The sequence below is a fragment of the Anabrus simplex genome, chromosome 1 (assembly GCF_040414725.1).
Source record: "Anabrus simplex isolate iqAnaSimp1 chromosome 1, ASM4041472v1, whole genome shotgun sequence".
In the NCBI taxonomy this organism is placed as follows: Eukaryota; Metazoa; Arthropoda; class Insecta; order Orthoptera; family Tettigoniidae; genus Anabrus; species Anabrus simplex.
In genome coordinates, this window is record NC_090265.1 from 108,339,452 (window position 1) to 108,362,246 (window position 22,795).

Sequence of the window (22,795 nt, forward strand, 5' to 3'; positions counted from 1 at the left end):
GTGAGTTTCACTAGGAAAAGTTCATTAGTTTAAATTACTGCGTTGAGGGGGTGAAAGTTCCTTATGGAGATCACTGTGAGTACCTAACTTTCCAGGATTTGTTACAACTAACAATTACTGTAGATCAGATAGTAAACATGAGGTACCTGTATCTATATCAGCAATAATATTGATCATGAAACTTTGACAATCTACAATTATCTTATTACTGAACGGGATTTTGAGTTTACCTCAGTAAAGATTCCAAAATTAAAGCTCATAATAGTGTGTGCGTACCGTTACCATTAGAACAATTTCAGTTATTACATAAATACTATTATTATTATTATTATTATTATTATTATTATTATTATTATTATTATTATTATTATTATTATTCCCTTAACGCGTCCAGGATGGGTCACGTAAAAGAAGTCCCGACCAGTCTCTCAGGGTTCAAAAATATATTTTTGACGTCGGTTCAAAGATGCACCGATACGCCAAGTAATATTTCATCTATCAGCTGAATTGATGGACGTCTCCATCCGACGTATCATCGGATTGCAAGAATATTCGATAATTCGACGTCTTAACTCTAATTTAGCTTACACCATAGCAGAAAATTTGAAATAACACCTCATGTAAATCTTAACTACTATTATTTATTCAAAAATAGAAATGCTGGCAAAGGAAAATGAAACCTCAAAAATAAATATTATCATTTAGACTTTCACGGCCCGTGTAACTCTTCATGAGGTATATTTTTGGGCTTATGCCGTGTAATTAATGATAAAAACACACTCAACGCGTTTCGAAAGGAACCTTGCCTTTCTTCATCAGGAGACACAGAGAAAATGAAACGACGCATAACAGGTTGCTAGGAGAAAGCAACAAGGAACTTGAAATAGTGCCCTAAGATGTAAACGGGACGCCATTTTAGCCCCAGATAGAGACAACGAATGGCAACAGTAAAGCATTACTCTCTAATGGTTCTGATAATAGGTAGCCATGATTCACTGAGGCTGTAGCCTGTATCGCGGTTGAAATTATCTGGGTGTTTACGTATTTCAACCGCCTCCCTGATAATTCTTGGGCAATATTGCTTTATACGGGCAAGAACATCCACTTCATGGAACAAAATATCATGACCAGGTGTTAACCTGATAAATCAGCTGTTGCTGATCATGCCTTAAAACCTGGTCATGATGTTTTGTTCCAAGAAGTGGATGTTCTTGCCCGTATAAAGCAATATCGCCCAAGAATTATCAGGGAGGCGGTTGAAATACGTAAACACCCAGATAATTTCAACCGCGATACAGGCTACAACCTCAGTGAATCATGGCTACCTATTATCAGAACCATTAGAGAGTAATGCTTTACTGTTGCCATTCGTTGTCTCTATCTGGGGCTAAAATGGCGTCCCGTTTACATCTTAGGGCAACATTTCAAGTTCCTTGTTGCTTTCTCCTAGCAACCTGTTATGCGTCGTTTCATTTTCTCTGTGTCTCGTGATGAAGAAAGGCAAGGTTCCTTTCAAAACGCGTTGAGTGTGTTTTTATCATTAATTACACGGCATAAGCCCAAAATTATACCTCATGAATACTCAAAAATAAAATTTAAAAAATGATTTAACATTTGATATGGTGGCTTAAAGTATTTGTTAATTGTAATTATTATCATGTATCTTTTCATCACAATTGAAATGTGCTACTGTTTCATCTTTATAAAATAATCAAAAAGAAAACTGGTAAAATCTGCAAAATCTGCATGGGAAATCAATGGTTACGTAAATGTAATATTTCTATATATATATATATATATATATCAGTTTCTGTTACTGTTAAAATTCTTAGTTGTTCTTAGGACAATCTATTAAAATAAGATTCATTGATCTCTGGTTGGATTATCTCAAGATATCGTTGGAATATCCCACTATAAGCATCCGAAAAGTGATTTCTTATTTACTAGCAAAAGTTTGCTTCTGATCAATTAAAGCTACATATAATGCAATTTCTTGTCTTATATTAACTTCCGTTTACAACATAAATTAATCATTGCGTTTAACAAGGTATTCAAATCCTTAAATGTTCTTAAATATCAACATGTGATCTCGCGCGAATCAAATAATATATCTAGGGAACATCATTTTCGAAGACATTGTGCGGTATATCAATTCAGTTACACCTCTATACAAAGTAGCAATAACCATCCATATTAATCTAAGTATGCCAGTGGAAATTCTAAGTTTAAAAAATGTCCAAGTAAACGAATACTCAATCTTATAGGAATGTTTTTGATGATTTTATCCTATCATAATATTCAATGAAAATCAACACACGACATCGTTATCATAATATATGGATTTTCGACGAAGTATAATGTGATTAAACCATGAACATATGTGATTCCAATTTGCGTCAATCATCTCATCTCTGTCTTCAAATATTCCATTTCCATGTATTATTTCATCGTAGCAACATATATTCCATCAATTCATCTTTCATTTCTTTCACATAACAACATTACATCCCCTTCATTACTCATTTCATATAATATCTCTTCTTATTATTCCACATATTTCACGTATTTACCTTTATTGACGCACAAACAACCTTATCTTCGTATATTCATATCATTGGATCACTATCTTCTTAAATATTGTCAACATTTCTTCTGTCTGCTGTCTTATCCATATCTAGTGCGATTCTAACTCATTATGATAACATAACACATAAATACACATTAACATATCACTTGGTATGCTATTAAAATCTTAACATATTCTCTTCATATGAATTTCAAATATGATATTGCATAATATGTTTGGATTCTTTGCTTTCACTGAAATACTATTATCACATTACTATATCGCACTTCCTAACTTGGGTTAATTATGTTACTTTGTCCTTCACTGGCATTACCATCCTATTCTTTTATATCGATATAATAAATCAATCAATCGCGAAAATCTAACACAATTTTGGTTATTTTGAAGACAATAAAGGTAAAATATTTCAAGCTTTGACTACAGCTCATCAATTCATGTCAATATCTACCATCTATGTACATTTTATTTATAGAAACTTATCTCTTTTTCCTTCGCTTCCAGAATGAAATCATTGCTCGTTCATCCTCCGCAATCGTGGGTGATGTTCATCTTGCATGGCTGGTCATCTATATATAGGTATCATCTGCGATGTTGGCCAGCTCAGGTTTATCCAGGTAGCCCGTCTCATGTCTTCTTAGAGAGCCATATGGGTCTTGAATTGCTCAATTACAAAGATAAAGTACATTGATGAAATCAGCTGTAGCATATGAATGATATCAAAGCCTTCTAACATACTATAACAATTAGTTTCCGTTTAAGATTGCTTTGCGTAATTCTAATTTCTATCAGACCTCCATGATGTCTGCAAATATCTCAATTTATGTGTCGTTTAGAATTGCTTTATGAATGGCACAATGATGATATTGCGTCATATGAACTGTTTGTTTCTTTGGTCAAAGCCATTTCCTTTCCGTCTATATTATGGCTGATAACCAAGTCTTGTCACGTATGTTAAATATATATAATACGTTTAATATTTATATTATTCTCTGTTTTGCGTTATTTTGTTATTCTATCGACGACAATAACATCTTTTTCTTAAATTATCTTCTTTCTTGATATTTTAAAAGATTCAGTTTGCTTATCAGTCGCAATAAGTCTGCTTTCTAAGCTTGCTTCTTCATTTGAGTCATTCGTACAGTGTTCATTCTTTAACAATTCGACCTCTTACTTTGTCCTTCACTGGCATTACCATCCTATATATTTCGGCATTGCGTTCTCGGAACTTTCATGACATTTTATAGTGTCATTCATTATGTTTAATTTCGTTGTCAGTAATCACGTTCATTGCGACTCGATTGATTTCCATTTCTGGGATAGTGGAATGGCACAATATATCAGTAAAATTAGTTATGATGTACTTATTTCTGGGGATGTAAATGTGGATTTCTTGAAATATGACAAAAGAGAATAACTAATACAATTTGTAAATTCATATTACCTTATTCCCACAGTAAAAAGCTATACGAGAGTAAAAAAATTAGTAAAACAATCCCTGATAAAATTTGTATAAATATAAATAAATCCTATCGCGCAATAAATATGTATCGTCCAGGTTTTAGCGTCCATCATGCACAAATATTGAGCGTTGATGTTTCTGATATAGCGCAATGGAGCCGTGAACCTCCAAGTTTATATCAAATTGTAATTAACTACTTAATTTTCTCAGCTCTTTTTTCAATCTCGAAGCTTTTGCTTAGCCCACCTATACGTAATATACTCGTACTGACTTTCAATACATTCGAGCTGCGCAAAGTCCCTGACAGGACACTCCTTGCAAGGAGAGTTCTCCGTCCGTACCTTGGCAAGGCGAGTGGTGAGGGGGGGGTGTCGACCAGCATGAAGACGAAACCAGGATATCACAGAAACGGATATCTGTGCTACACGCAAGCGCAATATGCTACTCTCTTGCAAGTCATGTTGTCGGGGTTAGAAACCTAGTATATGCCTGCCATCTGTTCCCCTTACAATAATTTACCTAGTGCAGATGAGGACACGTGCTAGTGCTCAGTGCTACCAGAAGTAACTGCCAAACATTTTCTCCCTGTACCTTGGCAAGGGGTGTGGTGGGGTGGGTGTCGACCAGCACGAAGACGAGACCAGGGTATCACAGAAACGGATATCTGTGCTACACGCAAGCGCAATATGCTACTCTCGCAAGTCATGTTGTCGGGGTTAGAAAGCTAGCATATGCCTGCCATCTGTTACCTTACAATAATTTACCTAGTGCAGATGAGGACACGTCTACACATAGCGCTAGTGCTCAGTGCTAACAGAAATCACTGCCAAAAAGTTTCTCCCAAATGAATTAATACTTACTAAAGATCTATACATCAGCTTTCTCTTGGGTAAAATACTCACTGGAGCGAAACTTAACTTCAAAATCATTGAGGCAAAGCGGACCATTGAAAACAATGAAAACACTAATTGCCTAGCTCATATTGAAATTAAGTTACCAACATTGCCATCAGTGCTAACATATATCCTCGTGTTTTTTAAGTATGATACAAGTGTACAAAAAAGTATGTTGAACCCCCGGTGACGAAAGTCACTACCCACCACTGCATTCAATAATGAAATTTCAAAAAGTACACTGTAGATCATTCAATGAATCAAGTATTGAATATTTGAACAATTTGTAATAAACGTGAATATTATGGTCTAATATCTGATAAATTGATGTTTGTCAGCATATTTAAACACTATTTTAAAATAGCATTTCTTCTTAAAACATTAAGCATAAAATAACAAAACTTGTGGCTGGATAACAACAGGGATTAGAAACTGTTGTAGAATGAAAAAAAAAATGGTTCCAGTATTTACAGAGGTGGCAGCACGCAACAAACGAAGGGGAAAAGGTCATATATACATTGGTCCCAAGCCCAGTATCTTCTGAGTTATGGTTTGCTACCACTACTATCAATGATCACATTGTTCCAATCATTTACTGGGGTTCGTATGCAATAGAAGACGGAGATACGTTCTTACCTAAATATTGGTCGTAAACCTACTAGCGTGTTATGTCACGGTCTTTTTATGATAGGGCATCGGTCCATTTTCATTGTAGGGTGAGAAGACACCTAACATGGGTCTCCCATGAGCGATGAATTGATCGCGGAGGGCCAATGCCTTAGCCTGACCATAACCCTTTGGATTTTTGCCTTTGGGCGCATGTAAAGCCCATGGTGTAGACGGTTCCAATAAATGATGTGGATACACTGCGAGAAAGCTGCTCAATGCCTGTGATGCAATCCGGCAACAGTCAGGGTTGTTCAAACGAATTTGTGACTCCATGCGACGTAGGGTGGAAGACTGCATTGCAATGGATGGCGGTTACATCGAGCATATGTTGTTAAGAGTAGATTGAAGACATGGTGATCATTAACGGCAGTGGTAGCGGACCATAACTCTGAAGATATTGGGTTTGCGATCAATGTTTATAGGTTTTCTCTCCGTTTGTTGCGTGATAATTCCTCTGTAAATACATAAGCATACTAGACTAGCAAAGAAAATGCACAATGATAAATTCATTGCCAGATAATGTAATAAGAGCAGGGCTATGTGGGATGTAATAAAGAGAGAAACAGAAAACACTGTAAAAATACATACAAATATCACATTGTCGTGCGATAATGAACTGATTGGGAACCCTGAAAAAATGCAAATACTTTCAAGAAGCATTTCTTAAAGATCCCTGTAAAATAACTGGTGGAATACTGTCCCCATTATTGCCGAGCTAAGCTCAGCCAGTGAGCGAGAGATCCCGGGGTGGACCGTTCGTTCCTGGCTTTCCGTTTTAGAGGCATTTAAGGGAAAGAGGTGACGACCAAGCAAGAATTTTTTTTTAAAACAACACTCTTATATTTATTGACATAAGCATCCAAAAACACAGAATTATCCTTGCTGGAGTTTTATTACAATAGGTTTTCATAACGTCGGGTCCTCCTGTAGCAATTAATAACCAAAATGTAATCCTCGTCCTCCAGTCTTACTGTTCTGGAATGAAAATTAACAAACGATTAGGCCTCCACTGTCTTCAAAATTAAAATATTTAAATGAAAGTGTCCGAAGACTTCAATAAGGATTTACACAAAATTAGTAGGCAGCTATCTCGCTTATTATTCCATAATAAAGTTAACTTAAGGTTCCATTGATTTATAGTAATGTCAACACGTGGCCAATGTTGAATTCTGAAGAATTTCAATAACTAACGTGTATAACGTTCATTAATAACACCAGTAGAAATTCTGATTGAAAATAAAAATTAATTCCAAAATTTGTAATTAATTAATTATTATTATGAATCTCTGACATCATCTGCGCAGCATTTTACTTTTATCATCACACGATCGTGTTTACAAATTAGTGTATCTCACTAAGTAATTCTCATGGTAATTGTAATACACATTTTCCTAATTAAGTAGATTTCCAATTAAATATTATCATCATTACTCGTTCTCACCTAAATTCAAGCTGATTATGCCGTTTGTGAACTTTAAAATTATGCTTGCATGGCATTTAAGTTTCAAGTCAGTTTGAAAATATTTTGTAATTTTAATATACACGCATTGAAAGTTTTCTCATATCCACGTGCCAGTTAGTTGAAGATTAATTTACAAATCGCTTGCCTTTGCTAAAATGAACTCGACGTTCTTTCATCTAAATCTTTAAATAATGCAAATGAAATCCTAGCCTAGTCTTACCCGACACTAATCTCATCAAATTGTTCCTTAAGGTGTGCTAAATAAGTCAACATGGTGGCAAACAACATTGAACACAATCCGTGCCGTTGCAATAAATACACGACCAAATTAAATTACATTAAACAATGAAAACATGGAAAATATTCATAATTACAACACACGCACACAACACATTCACACAAGGTAACACGTAAATTTTATATACATTATTTACAAGGAATCCTGCCTTTATAAGTTAGTTAATTTTAGCATGGTCGCGTCAATAATATCCGGAGGATGAATTCGTGTCTGGAAATATTCTTACTCTAATAGTGGTTAGTGATCTAAATTCGTGGTATCACTTGAATGAAATACTCATTAAACAGCAACGGAGATTCATCTAAATTTCGAAAACTAATTTGAAGATTCTAATAAAATTCCATAATCATCACCTTCACATGGGTTACAAGTCGCATATGTAGCGTTCGTGAACCTTAATCACATTATTATTACTCCCTATTCATGAAATATATTCAACATGTGCTCCACTTATAATAAATCACATTGTGCTCCCAAAGACACAAGCAACAAGTCATTCGCTAATAAATTCTCCAATTAATAAATTATACAATTAATATCCCGGAGGATTGCCGTATTCCAGGCGCATCATGAACTGAGCATATTAAAGCTCACATATAAGGAATCTAAAATAATTTATAGCTCACGACCGTTTAATTCCCTTCTTAACCGGATCTTTACTTAATTTTATTATTATTTAAGTGATTATTAGTTCTATCAGTCCTCCTGAAATGTCGTGAAATTAGATGACTCGATCCTAAAGAATGCAAGTGATCTGAAAATTACATTAAATTCGACCATATATCACAAGTTTTACACGTAACTCCAATCCAGATTATTTCCAGTATCACAGGTAAACAAATGAGCATTATCGCGTGGTCAGTGATTTTTAAATCTGTCTAAATCCTACGTATGAGAACTCATTCAAAGACAGACTACACAGCTAATGTAATAGGTTTTAAATTTCAGTCATACACATGTAACTCGACTACCATGACACCTTAAGAAATGTAAAATAAAATAACTCAATCTACTACAAGAATAGAGCTACGATTTAGAGAAGAAAGATCCTCTAGCTTTACAAAAATGAGAAAGAAAATAAACAGTTAAATGGTACTCAAGTTTAGTTGAGGTTCGATTCCAGGTTGAAGTCCGTCATTCCGGCATTTTCCAGGTCAGACACCTTCTCCGACCAGATGCGCCTCACATGTTTAGAAGGTCATGGAGACACAGCAGTAGACGTCCCACGATGAAATTAAGATAAAGAAAATGGAACTACTGAATTTTGATCTGGCTACGCTTATGTTTTTTAGTTCTTATTTGAGTAACCGTCAACAGCGTGTAACAGTAAACGACAAGGTCTCTAAATGGAAAATGAAACCTAGTGGTGCCCCACAGGGCAGTATTCTAGGGCCCTTACTTTTCTGTATTTATATCAATGACATATCATCTGTGACAGGAAATAACACACACCACTTCTATGCTGACGATCTTCAGATTTATCGACACTGCAAGACTTCAGACTTAGATGAAACAATACAAGATATTAACAATGACGTCCGACGACTCAGTATATATGCACAACGAAATTCTCTTATACTACACTCCACAAAATCTCAGGCAATCATAATTGGAACAAGAAAATTACTGAACTGCTCAAACAATATTGCAATCCCGCCTATCCTACTGAATGGTAACATTATTCCCTACAATAAAACAGTTAAAAATCTCGGCGTAATTATGAATGAAACACTTGATTGGTCTGATCACACGAAAATCACCTGTAAAGAGATTTTTGGAGCGCTTCACCCTCTTAAACGGCAAAGGGATGTATTTCCATTTGATCTTAAGACCAAACTAATACAGACACTGGTTCTCCCTATTCTTGATTATTGTGACGTTGTTCTAGTAGATATGACAAAAGAAGAAACACTTAAACTTCAACGAGCACTGAATTCCTGCCTGCGATTTATTTATAATATCGGGTACGATGTTCATATTACCCCATACTATAAGGCTCTCTCATGGCTGAAGCCTGATAAACGTCGGCAGCTACACATTTTAACGATGGTGTTTAGAGTACTAGCGGAAAGTCAGCCACTGTATATTTCTTCTAAATTCACCTTTTTATCATCGTTTCACAACGTAAATACACGTCCCAGATCCACTCTTTCTATTCCAGTGACCGCACAAATAAAATTAATAGATCGTTTGTAGTGACCGGCGCAAGATTATGGAATTCCCTGCCAGCTCAGGTCAGAGAAACTAGCTCTTTACAAAGGTTTAAGGTCACCTGCCGAGACTACCTGCTGAGGACAGCTAACTGAATGGCTGAAGTATGAATGTGTGCGCGCCTGAGGATTAGTCATTATTAAGAGTTCTTACTATTAATTAGTTTTATTATTAACTTAGTAATGTATTTAAATTTGTTCTCAATTCTATTAATTTTTTGTTTGGTTTTAACTATTTTAAATATCTCATAATTTTATTTTTGATTTTGATTAGTATGTGGTTAAGTGGAAGAGAGGGCCTCGAGTCCTAACTTCGCCACTGAAAACAAGGCATTAATAATAAATAAATAAATAAATAAATAAATAAATAAATAAATAAATAAAGATGCACACTGTAGAGGAAGAATCCATCTTGATGTACACAGCGATTCACTGGGGTGAATTCTGTCACGCTCCAGAAATGTAGGCTGTAACTGATACAACAGATATTAAAATGTGTACACACACACGCTGGAGTACTTAATGTTCTCGTGGAGAAATAAACTTAACTTGGTTCACTAATGTTGAGATTCACTCCATAAGATTTGATAATAAAATTGCGCTAATTTTAGCAGAGCGGATGTCTGCTTGCACGGAAGAATTTTCTTCCCACGTGGTTCCGATGAAAAGTAGCGTTAACCAGAGCAGCAGCAGAGTAGAACAAATCAGAGCAGAGTAGCAGAGAGCGATTTACTGCGAACATGACATTTTATAGTCTTCGCTCGGGAGGTGTGTACGTTTTAGAGACGATCATTGGTTCACGGAGTCTCTTATAATTGGCCGTGACTGTTTCTCGAAGTTCACCTGCTCGCAGCCCAGGTTGTCGGCGCGTGGCTCACTGGGAACACTGACTTGTCACGTGATCTACCCTGCACTCAGTCGAACACGGATCAATACATCGTCCTTCTAAACGACAGAAAAAACCAGTTTGGTGCTCACCCACAGCTTTCGAAATGATGAATACAACTCCCGGTGAACAATTAAAACATTTAATGTTGACTTGTCGTAAATAATCTAAAGATAGCCAAATTTGAAGGGGACAATACAATCTAGGTAACGGTACTCAAATATTTAGTAATAAGATACGTAGGTGGATCAAAAGGTTAGTTGCACTAACGCGCCGCAGAAGCGCGCTGTGTGTCGCAAACGTGGGCACAGCGGAGAAAGGGGCAGACACTGCCCACACTTCTGTAAAGCAGGTCGCTGTTCTGTCTCGTCTAGTATTGTATGAATAGCGGCCAAATTCAATGGCGCGTCAAGAGGACGTTCACTCCAAATATGAGGTGCGTGCGACAATCCGATTCCCATGGGCCAAAAAGAAGAATTGCACGGACATTCATCGTGAAATTAGTGCTGTGTATGGGGAGCGGGCAATTTCCCGGTAAGGTATCGTAAAGTGGTGTCAGCAATTCGAAGCCGGACGCACGGATATCACGGACAACCATCACGAAGGCAGTCCCGCAACGTCCAGGACCCGTGCAAAGGTCAACAGTGTGAATGCGATCATTAGACAGAACCGGCGCATTAAACTGACAGAAATCGCGACGCAGCTGAACATGTCGTATGGCAGTGTGTTCGCCATTCTTCACGAGGACCTTGAATCGTAAGCTGTGTCAAAGATGGGTCCCACGTCTTCTCACCGATGAGCACAAAGGACAACGTTTCCAATACTCCCTGGCTTTTTTGCAACGCTATGCCGCAGACGACAACGGGTTTCTGTGGCGAATCGTCACAGGCGACGAAACATGGGTCTACCACTTCACCCCCGAAACGAAGCGAACATCAATGGAATGGCTGCACCCCTAATCACCACAAGGAAAGGAGGCCAAGGTTCAACCGTCAGCCGGTAAGGTTATGGCGACTGTGTTATTTGACATAGAGGGTTTGCTGCACGTGAAATTCCTGCCGAAATGAACGACGATCAACGCGGCGTCGTATTGTCAAACGTTGCACCGGTTGCGTAAAGCGATTAAAGAGAAGCGCCGGGGGAAATTGAGCGCCGGTGTGATTGTGTTGCACGATAACGCAACACCTCACAAGGCCCGCCAAACGAGAGAACTGCTGCAGCGTTTCAAGTGGGAAGTCTGGTACCATCCACCCTACAGTCCCGACCTAGCGCCATGTGACTTTCATCTGTTCGGTAAGCTCAAAACGGAGCTCGGTGGTCGACGTTTCCAGACCGATGAGGAGGTGAAGGCCGCTGTATCCGAGTGGTTGCAGAACGCTGGAGGAAATTTCTATGCATCCAGCATGGACAAGTTGGTTGTACGTTCGCAGAAATGTTTGGAGTCTCTTGGAAACTATGTGGAAAAATGACGTTACAGTGTACGTCGTTATAGTCGTGTTGCTGTTGTATAGGTGGTGTAATAAATGGCCATAACTGGGAAGTGCAACTTATTTTCTGATCTGCCTTCGTAAATACATGCTGTGAATTTCTGTTTCTAAATCGTGTTTGACCCAGCTGTTGCTGAACAATTATTTGAAAGGTCTCAAAACAATCGTCTAATTATAAATGATGGAAAAACAGTGTCTCTTAGTTTCCACACCATTTAGAACAGTAAACTTGCAACTCCAAATATAACTTTAAATGACCGCCAAATAGAAAACAAGTCAGAAATAAATGTTTTAGGAATTTGAATTCAGCAGGATCTCGAATGGAATAAACGTAGGCCTGTGTAGTACTGTATTAAAAGCCTTTCCCTCAAGTCTCCCGTGAATAGTTAGCTGCCACAGCGAAGCGCCACTATAGGTGGGCCGGCGTAAGGTTGCACTTGACAGCTGAGCACAATGTTGGTCACACTGCAATGGCGCACGAAGCGATGTTGCCGCCGCAACAACAGCTGACTGCACGAGACGTGAGATTTTAAAAAATTGGGAGAAATGTTTATAATCTCAGCGGGATGATACACAATACAAATGAAATCCGCCGACAAAAATCGAACTTTCAACTCACCGATTATTCATCACACAAAATTATACGAGATAAATATAGTACGCAGTTTTTATTATCGCGATGTTAGAAAATACGGAAGAAATCTGCCGACAAGAATCTCACTTTAAATACACCAATAAATGTTAGAATAATATACACCGGTGCTAACACAAAAGTTTTCAAGTAAAATCTATAAAATTTAGGAAAATTCAGAAACCTTAATTTCATACCTGACTCACAAAGGTAGAGGCTCGATACCCTCCAGATCACTGCCATCACTACCGTCGCATTGGTTGTCATTGTCATCGTCGTCTAGGCCAAGGATCATGTAAGATAGCATCAATTCCTGACAGTCACTGATGATGCCATGATTGTATTGCCATTGCCAAGTTAATGAATGTTGTGACAAGGCTAACTTTCTTCATCCACAAAGCCGCATCCATTCGCGCAATACTCTCCCGAACCAGTCCTTCAACTTTAGTGATTGTGAAGGACTTGTTATTAGTGCGTACGTAATGTTTTACTTCACCCCAAACCGTACCAACACAATGAGGTTGAAGTGACTGTGGTACGACAGTAAGATAATGACCTCGTGCCCTTGTTCCTTCGCTACCACGTCGACTAATTTAGTCATACACGTATGCGCTGGGATATTTCTTTACTGCAGCCGTTCCACTAACAGTTCTTTACGGGCGCTCGAAGTAGGGGTCTTGTCCGTTATTACGGAGTGGTAAGGTGCATCTTCCATAACAGTGACAGAAGGGACTGAGCTGTAATAATCGTACTCGAGTCTTCGTATTGCATCAGCCGGGAAACAATTCCCGTTAGAGGAGATAGCTTAATTCGTTTCTTTCTCGTAGTGCTGTGAAACAAGTCCCTACTATCAACCCCGTTTCCGCTACTGCTAAGTACCCCAGTCCCTTTTTACTTTTGTTCTTGGAGGCGAACACCTCTCTGAATAACAGTACGCTTTGAAAGCCCAAATGTTTGACATATGCGTTCCGCAACATGATCTGCAGGAACAGAGAGACGGCTATACAAGCGTACGAAATTCCTCTCCCTCTCGTAAAACTCGCGAGTTCTCTGCACTACTTCTAATGCCTGGCTATTAAGGGACACTCCGCGGCGCAAAGAATTATCACTTCCCTTCACGCTTTGACTATGTTGCCGTTTCCGAGACATCGCACTGCATTCGTTAAAATGACATTTCACAATTATCTCTCAATGAAAACAAAACTTTCATAAACGCGTGAATCACACCTGACCACGTGCTAGCGGCGACAGACAAAACGGCGACACTTCAATATGGTAGTCAAGCTAGTTATATATGGCACCACCATACTACACACAAGACCAACTACAATATCTCAGACTTTAACCGACCTATCGAAACTGTCCATAATGGCGTCAGCTGGAGTGCTAGCATGCGTTTGTTTTGATTTGTGTATGCCGTGTTGTTACCAAATATTTACGGAAATTTGAATATTATTAATCGTACATTATATTTATTTTTAGTCTTAAGAAGGTTATAGATACTCTTTCAGTGCCGTAATAAGTCGTTTGTTCTTAAAGAGCTGATTTATTCTAACAATATCACTTGGAGATTAGGTTAATGTTGATTCTCGTGTTCTTCTCTGAAAGTATTTTCTTCATTTTTATTTTCGTATGCAATATGTTTATAGTTTAATGTGCTGTGTGCCTGGATGTAAGTAAGAACTTCAGTGTTCCCGTTTCCAGAAGACCTAGTATTACGGCAAAATTGGGTTAAGAGCATTCATAAGGAAAACTTCGATCCGTATCATAGGACTAATAATGTTGTGTACATTAATCATTTTTGAAATCAAATGTATTGTCAGGGAAGATATTATTTACCCATAGAAGGTGGTGATCTCATTCGAGTGCCGCGCAAACTTCCGAAGTTAAAACTAATGATGCCTATCCTAGCTTTTTCCCTATCAGCCAACGCACCTTACTACAGAGAAAATTAAATCAGTCCCAGAAAGATCCGGAAAATCATGACCAAGATTTATGATTTAGAGACTAAATTAATCTTAAACGGTGGTGCAAGAATGATGTAATTAATTTTCAACGTTTTACAATGAACATGCGTAAATTAAACCTAACCCCATTTCCCGTGAGTGAACGTGAGGATTACGTTTTTTATATAAAATACAATTATGCCATCAATTCTGGCGAGTTTTAAGTTGACAAGTGTTTTAGATGGTCATGTGTATCATACAAATATCGCTTGTACCTACTCAACAATACAAGTGGATTCTGGGGGGTTGAAATTTTATTGGAGAAATTTGTTTGCGTGTTTTACATAATGGGCTGTGGTTAATGGTAGTGTTACCTAGTATTTCATGTAAGGTAAATAATGTTCTTTGTTGACATCTATATATCTTATTTGCTGACCTGAGATTCATATGTGAAATATTTTTATACTCTGTGCCTGTTTCAACGTGACGTTGATGCAATTATTTTTCCCCCTGAAATCACATTTAGACTTACAATACGCGATAACGCTACTTTTGGTGTTTAATTATTCATATTTTGAGTTAGTGAGTTGGATTTCATGACGTTTGACTTGTGATATTTACTTTAGGTGACTCGAAATATACATGCATAACCTTCCCCTCAACCTCTCAAATCGCACACCGATGCCCGCCATGTTTCTTCTGGATTACGGTCTGATGTAATTGTATAGTATGCGCACTTTTTAGTGATAGATTTTTGTACTCGTTGGAGAAGTAAGAAGGGTTCCGTTAATACTGCCAACTGAATGGAAATGGAATCTGAATTGAATCGATAATATGATCGATCGATATGAATTTTATAAACCTTAATTATTTTAAGCAAACAACTGTGTCACACACACAATATATAATACTATATAACATTTCCCGTTGCGAAGCGTGTTCCTAGCATGAATTCTATAGTTTGGCTTTGCTGTGTAAACAACAACAGTACGAGTACTTAAAGTGTACGCCAGATGTCGCACAGCGATGATAAGCGTTTCTTAGTTTGTGTTTCAAAGGTTGCCAATACAAATCTCGAAGATAACCGAAGTCGACCACTTCAGCACTAGGGTGTAAATCAACGAGCTAGAATAACATAGAGAGGCGGAAGCGCTGCCTGGGTGAACCTAATAGAACGAACGTCCGCCATGTTTCCTGTTGTCACACAAGCAAGGGGGCATGGCCTTTAAATGACGAAAAGTGTAGAAAATGCGCATTTTAGAAACGCTGGGGGAGAATTAAAGTCCGTTGCCGAAAGCTTGTAGCATGAAAGCGAATACTTCCACTTCATCATATTGCGGCACGAGGCCAACATCACAATCAGTTGATTGTAGGGTAGTTCGAAATCATCGCACAGTGACATACGAATAGGCCTCGAAATCGGAACAAGAGCATTACCCTGCTTGGCTGTTGTGGTTAAGCGTAAATTAGAATAAAAGCGATGGACATAAATATTTATGACAGGAAACCTTAAAATCATAGGGACCTATAATAGGTTACAACCTCATTCTGTTAAATTTTTAAAATTATTGCATCCTCATGAGTACTGTGTTCCTTTCTTAATCTGTTTACCCTCCCGGGTTGGTTTTTCCCACGGACTCAGGGACGGATCCCACCTCTACCACCTCAAGGACAGTGTTCTGGAGCGTGAGACATTGGGTCGGGGGATACAACTGTGAGGGAGGGCTGCACCTGCTATTCTGAACAGGGGTCTTGTGGGGGGGAGAAGGAAGCGGCCGTGGCCTTAAGTTAGGTACCATCCCGGCATTTGCCTGGAGGAGAAGTGGGAAACCACGGAAAATCACTTCGAGGATGGCTGAGGTGGGAGTCGAACCCACTTCTACTCAGTTGACCTCCCCAGGCTGATAGAATCCCGTTACAGCCCTCGTGCCCCTTTTCAAATTTCGTGGCGGAGCTGGGAATCGAATCCGGGCTTGCAGGGGTGGCAGCTGCTCACGCACCCATTACCATATCATACTGGGATTACTAGCTTGAAAGTTGTCCATTATGAAGTGTGGCATAGTTTTAAAAACCAAGGCAACAGACATCTACAATAAAGGCTATATGCATTTCAAAAATAGCAGTAAAATGCTGTATTTATCATACTTGGTGTACGTTTGAACGAAATAAGTGATTTTTTGTGGTTACGTTTTCTTGGTGATGGGCGTTCCATTTCCTTTATTTGTAAATGTGAATGAAAATTAAATAGGGCTGGAAATGTACAGAGCATAAGCAACTGAATTGAGTGGGATGCCATTTATCTCTTTTCGCCCTCACAACGCATTGTTCAGTTAATTCCTTGTTCTTTAAACGAAATCTGAAACAAAGTTCGACAAATAATTACCGTAGCTATCCGTACTTTCGCTAAGTAAACAATAAAATGGATTTAATTACAAACAGAAATTACAAAAAGGAATCTCGGCTATAATTCAGTAATACTTACCTAAAGTACGATATATCCTTGGTTTTATTACTCCGATTAGTACAACCATACGCTGAGCTTACGGCTGGCATTCTTGAAAGCGAGAATCTATCTTTTCACTTCTTAAAACTTAGGGAATTAAATTGGCAAGCACGATCTCCCTGTCACCTCAACATATGCTCTCGCGCCAATTCGCTTTGTTTTGACAACCGTTAACATGGCTGCCCCTTATCAACTTGCTTCAAGCAGGGAGCGCTGATGTCAGGTATACAGCCCCTCTATGTTATTCTAGCTCGTTGGTGTAAATCTATCACTAAAAAGTGCGCAGATAGTAATTGGTCTTGCTACACATACTGCCAACAACAATCAACTGAAAATATTTCGTATTTATTTTGTGGCTCCCTTAAACCTTATAACATTTTTTAAACGCTCATATTTGTGTAAGCAAATAAAAGATTATAAGCACTATACGGAATTAAATACGAATTAACATGAATAAAATGCGTAACTCTATCTGACATAAATAGTAGTAGATTGGTCGTTCTGATTGACGGGTGACGTTCTTCATTTCATTTTTGTAATGGTACCAACATGACTTACAACTGTCATGTGCAACCTTGTACCGTCCCACCTATAGTAGTACTTGCACCAGGGAATACTCCCTGACTGGCACGGTGCCTACCCTTACAGGTACACCTGTGTTTAAGAACCTTGACAGGTGCAACCTGCCTTCTGTGTGTGAATTCTGGTCACGCTACTTTAGCTGATATCTTCGGAGTCAATACTCTTTATTCCTTCTTCTAATGCTATATTAAGCAAGCGAAGTCATCTCAGTTATGTTCATTAAGGCCTCTTCAATTAAGATTTCCACCATCCATAAACTGGACGCAAATCAAACAGCAAGCCTTGTGAAAGCGATTGAGAGAATGGTATTAACCAACACCTTCTAGATAATAAGGCCTAACAACAGCGTAGTGACGTCACGCTACGGAGGCGATGGCAATGCAGAGAAACGCGGAACATAGTTAAACACAGACATGAATTTAATATTTTTTGCCAATGGAATAATTTATTTACTAACAAATAGCGTTTCAAATTTGAAGGATATTGAATTATACTGTCTTTATTACCGTATTTTAGTGACTCTGCCATTAAAGATAAACAGCAGACAGTTGTAAAACACGACAGCATTTTGCAATGTTAACTCACTTAGGCCGAATTGCTAACATCACAACAGAATGTTACAAACATATTTCAATTTAAATAGGTATTACGTGATCTTAAAAGAAAACTAGCACGTATAATATTAGCATAGGCCTAACATCTAAGCTGATGTAGCATCACTGGCAGTATTTGCACATGAGCCTACAATGTTTCCTCTCTTGAAGTTCATGTATGGTTTAATGAGAATTTCACCTACCATCGATGTTACTAATTTGTAATTCTGTTCGAAACCTTTATGTATTCCAGAAAGTATGTAAGTTTCTAACCTAATATTGGACTACCATTCGGACTGGAGCCTACTCTTTTAAAAGTATTGACATATTGTGGCAACATTAAATTGCTACTGTCTCATAAATTTGTAAAAATCGCACGGCGCAACAGCCCTGAAGGGCTTGGCCTTGATCCTGCTCAGCCCGAAGGCCTGCAGATTACGAGGTGTCTTGGGTTCCGCATGACGAATCCTTTCAGCCGTTATTCTTGGCTTTCTAGACCTGGGCCGCTATCTCACCGTCAGATAGCTCGCAAATGTAAACACGCAGGCTGAGTGGACCTCAAACCAGCCCTCAGATCTAGGTAAAAATCCCTGATTTGGCCTGGAATCGAACCGGGGCCTCCGGGTAAGAGGCAGGCATTATATCCCCTCACCACGGGGTCGGCCATAAATTTGTAAACATGAGGAGATATCAGACAGAAGGTTGAACAAATAACAAGAAAATCATGCACATACTCCTTTATGAACTAAGAAATGTTTTAACTATGGCTATTAAATTAACTGTGGGGACATCATCCTCGGTGTCCAATTCACCAACTAGGACTAGAATTAACTTATTTATTGAATCTTTCTACACATTGTTACACTCATTCCTTGTGATGCAGCTATGCTGTTTTGTAACTAAAGAATATACCGCATTAATATTAGTAATTTTGCCCACATATACATTAGACATATTTTTACTTTAATAAAACCCGTTTAGAATAAAGGCCATGTCTTATAAGATGATTACATATGCCATGCAGTATGGTTGCCTTGATGTATCGACGTACAGAAAAATTATTTACGTTCCCTTCATCACAGTACAACAACCATCAGGTAACAACGTGTTTATTGTATTCAGCTGTGTTGAAATTCTGTGTATGAGATATGTACTGTCTTCAATGGCTCTGTTTATTGCTCCTTTCTATTCTACATTTTTGCCTGGTTCTTTTAACTACTCCTCTTCCAAGACCATGATTGTCAGAGACAGCAGTGGCTTATATCTTTTCCCACCGGGCGAGTTGGCCGTGCGCGTAGAGGCGCGCGGCTGTGAGCTTGCATCCGGGAGATAGTAGGTTCGAATCCCACTATCGGCAGCCCTGAAAATGGTTTTCCGTGGTTTCCCATTTTCACACCAGGCAAATGCTGGGGCTGTACCTTAATTAAGGCCACGGCCGCTTCCTTCCAACTCCTAGGCCTCTCCTATCTCATCGTCGCCATAAGACCTATCTGTGTCGGTGCGACGTAAAGCCCCTAGCAAAAAAAAAAAATTCTTTTCCAACTGCCCATCATATTTATAGTCACATTCTGGCAGGATCAGTACCAGTTACTTCCCATAAAATATCACCGACTTTGAAATGTCTGTGGCATACCTGTAAAATAATGTATCACCGTGAGCGAAATTCGTGCATTTACAGAGTGAATCGGCCTACACCAGCAGCTCCTGTAGGTGGTATGTTTTAATTCGTATAATAATAATAATAATAATAATAATAATAATAATAATAATAATAATAATAATAATAATAATAATAATAATAATAATACCGTTGAAATAATGTATCCCATGATTGTGATCTAACATAACCTTATATCATTAAAGAGTAAATATGCCGACATATCACCAGCTGTTGCGTATAGTTAAATACGTCAAAGGCCTATACTCATTATGATTGTGTGAGAATGTAATAATAATAGTTACTCACCATTGAGTTATTAGTAAATCTGTAGTCTTGTCTTGGAATTGCACGTAAACATATCTGCCGCATAACCTCGTCTTTCGTAAACTTAATGCATGCACTTCGTTATCACTGCCGGAATTCTCCTTAAAGTTGAGTACCCAACACATCAGTACCATTACGTACAACGGTATTAACAATTGGCACCATTAAACGAATTAAAACTCTTCTAATTTCAGCGTTACATGGCCACACTCATTGCTGTATTATTACTGAAAAGGTTCAAGCTTGCCTCCCGATTTCGACGTCACAGTATATTCCCAGAACAGTTGTGAGGCCTTATATATCTAGGAGGTGTTGTATTAACTTGTTATGAAGGGACTTTTGAGGCAATGGGTTCTGTTGGTATCACCGCCGTCTCGATCCTCTTATACTGCCTGCTCTATACCATTAGTTTAACACAGGAAGGCGCGACTACCAACAGTTCTCCAAATCGCCGTAAGAGTGCAGCAGTAGACGCACAATCTTCGCTGTCAGTGTGGGTGTAGCACTGTATTATTGGTGCATGAATGTGTGTGAAAACCTGAGTTATTTTGTATAATGAGTAAACGTGTCTGGTCACTTTCGTTCGTACAAGATATATTTTGAATAGAACTGTGAAATGAATTAATCATGTTATGTTTATATATTTCAAAAGTGATTTTAAGGTGTTGGTACTTGTTTCTTTCCGTTCGTGCAAGGTATATTTTTCGTAGAACTGAAACTTCAGATTCTTTCCCCGAAATATTCAACTGTTGTATACCATGTTGCCAATCTCAGCAAGGTTGTTCGCAGCCAGAAAATATACGACTCCATGAAATACAGTCTAGGAGAGAATTGAGAGAAAAGCGGCTGTCGGCTTTATCTAGGCAAAGACCTAATGAAGGAAGTAATTGGATATCCTCAGATTACTCTCGCATCTGTGCCTTTACACCTTATTTCAGAATTTGATGGAGCCTCCGCGGCTCAGGCGGTAGACGCCGGCCTCTCACCGCTGCGTTCTGTGTTTCAAATACCGGTCATTCCATGTGAGATTTGTGCTGTACAAAGCGGAGGCGGGACAGGTTTTTCTCCGAATACTCCGATTTTCCCTGTGATATTTAATTCTAGAAACACTCTTGAATATAATTTCCTTTCAACTGTCATTCATTAATCATTGCCCCGGAGGGATGCGACAGGCTACGCCAACCGGCACAATTCCTATCCTCCCTGCTAGATGGGGGGCTTCATTCATTCCTTCCTGGCCCGGTCGAATGACTGGAAAGAGGCTGCGGATTTTTTGTCTAGAAGGTGATTAAAGCCGTGGTGGACAGTGGATTCCTTGCGATAAAAATTGTGACGGACAATCACTAAACTCCTCATGTTTAGAAATTTTGGACAACCTCAGATATCCAGACGATAATATTCCAATCAAACTAGAAACAGGAAATCAAATCCTAGCTTGCGGGTACTAGGTTCGTGTTGTTGAAGAGAGGATGGAGTGTGGCATTTGTGTCAGCAACATCTCACTGCCTAGAGCTTCGACACCTCTAAATGGAACTGATTATACATCAGGACAGAGGAGGAGTTCGATACCCAAAACCTAGTTTTGTTGCTCTGGTGAAGCATCTCCAGGAGTTCGTTTAAACTGATGTGCCCTATTGTCGAAGTCCTTCAAGCGCATGAGCGTAATACGAGGACTTGCGACGTCTTCCCTTTCAGAATACCGGGCGAGTTGGCCGTGCGGTTAGGAGCGCGCAGCTATGAGCTTGCATCCGGGAGATAGTGGGTTCGAACCCCACGGTTTGCAGCCCTGAAGTTGGTTTTCCGTGGTTTCCCATTTTCACACCAGGCAAATTCTGGGCTGTACCTTAATTAAGACCACGGCCGCTTCCTTCCCATTCCTAGGCATTTACTATCCCATCATCGCCATAAGACCCATCTGTATCGGTGCGACGTAAAACAAATATTAAAAATCTTTCAGAACGTGTTTTGTTACAGTGTGAGTTCAAAGAACATCAGCAAGATGTTAGTGATATTATCCTAACCAAGTTCGTAAGACCTCTATTATTTGATATTGCGTTGGCAAGAACACAAAAAGTACGGTACCACTCCAAGCCTTCGTCCAGGAAAATCTTTAAATTGTGCATGAAGAGGCCAACTGCGACTTCGTGCAGGTAATATTGCCGATATTTAATATTACTGATGTATTTTACGAGCTTCAGTGAACATATCACCATACTGCATAGTGTTTTGTAGGCTGTCGTCATTAGAATAAGTTTAGACCATTGTGCGTCTATGTCTGCCATCTAGCGGAGAAATTTTGTCGCAGCGTAGTCGCAAAAAGGCTCGCATAGAGCAGGCAGTATAGGAGGATCGAGACGGCGGTGGTTGGTATATAGGTTGTAAATAAACATGGCGCTTCTCGAGCATGAGGGCCTGGATCATGGCTGAACTTTGCCATACAGCTGTGATTTAGGTTATGGATCCGTGATATATAACGTTTATCTGTAACTAATTCGCATTTATCATTATTGTACTGATTTTCTTTGTTATTTAGATCTGTAAACCATGCTTAGATTAAAAGCTATCTTGAATCTAACAGGGAAAGCTGCTGTTCATTCAAATGGTA

General features: G+C 38.8%; 1 protein-coding gene across 1 annotated transcript in view; it reads left to right on the top strand.

Moving 5' to 3' along the window:
* Nucleotides 1-22,584: 22,584 nt before the first annotated feature.
* mRpS5 (mitochondrial ribosomal protein S5) overlaps nucleotides 22,585-22,795 on the top strand; it is a 37,449-nt gene continuing 37,238 nt past the window's right edge. Inside the window, exon 1 of the mRNA XM_067138872.2 lies at nucleotides 22,585-22,792. Coding sequence (XP_066994973.2) covers nucleotides 22,735-22,792 — 58 coding nt within the window. The 5' untranslated portion in view covers nucleotides 22,585-22,734. The remainder of the gene's footprint in view (nucleotides 22,793-22,795) is intronic.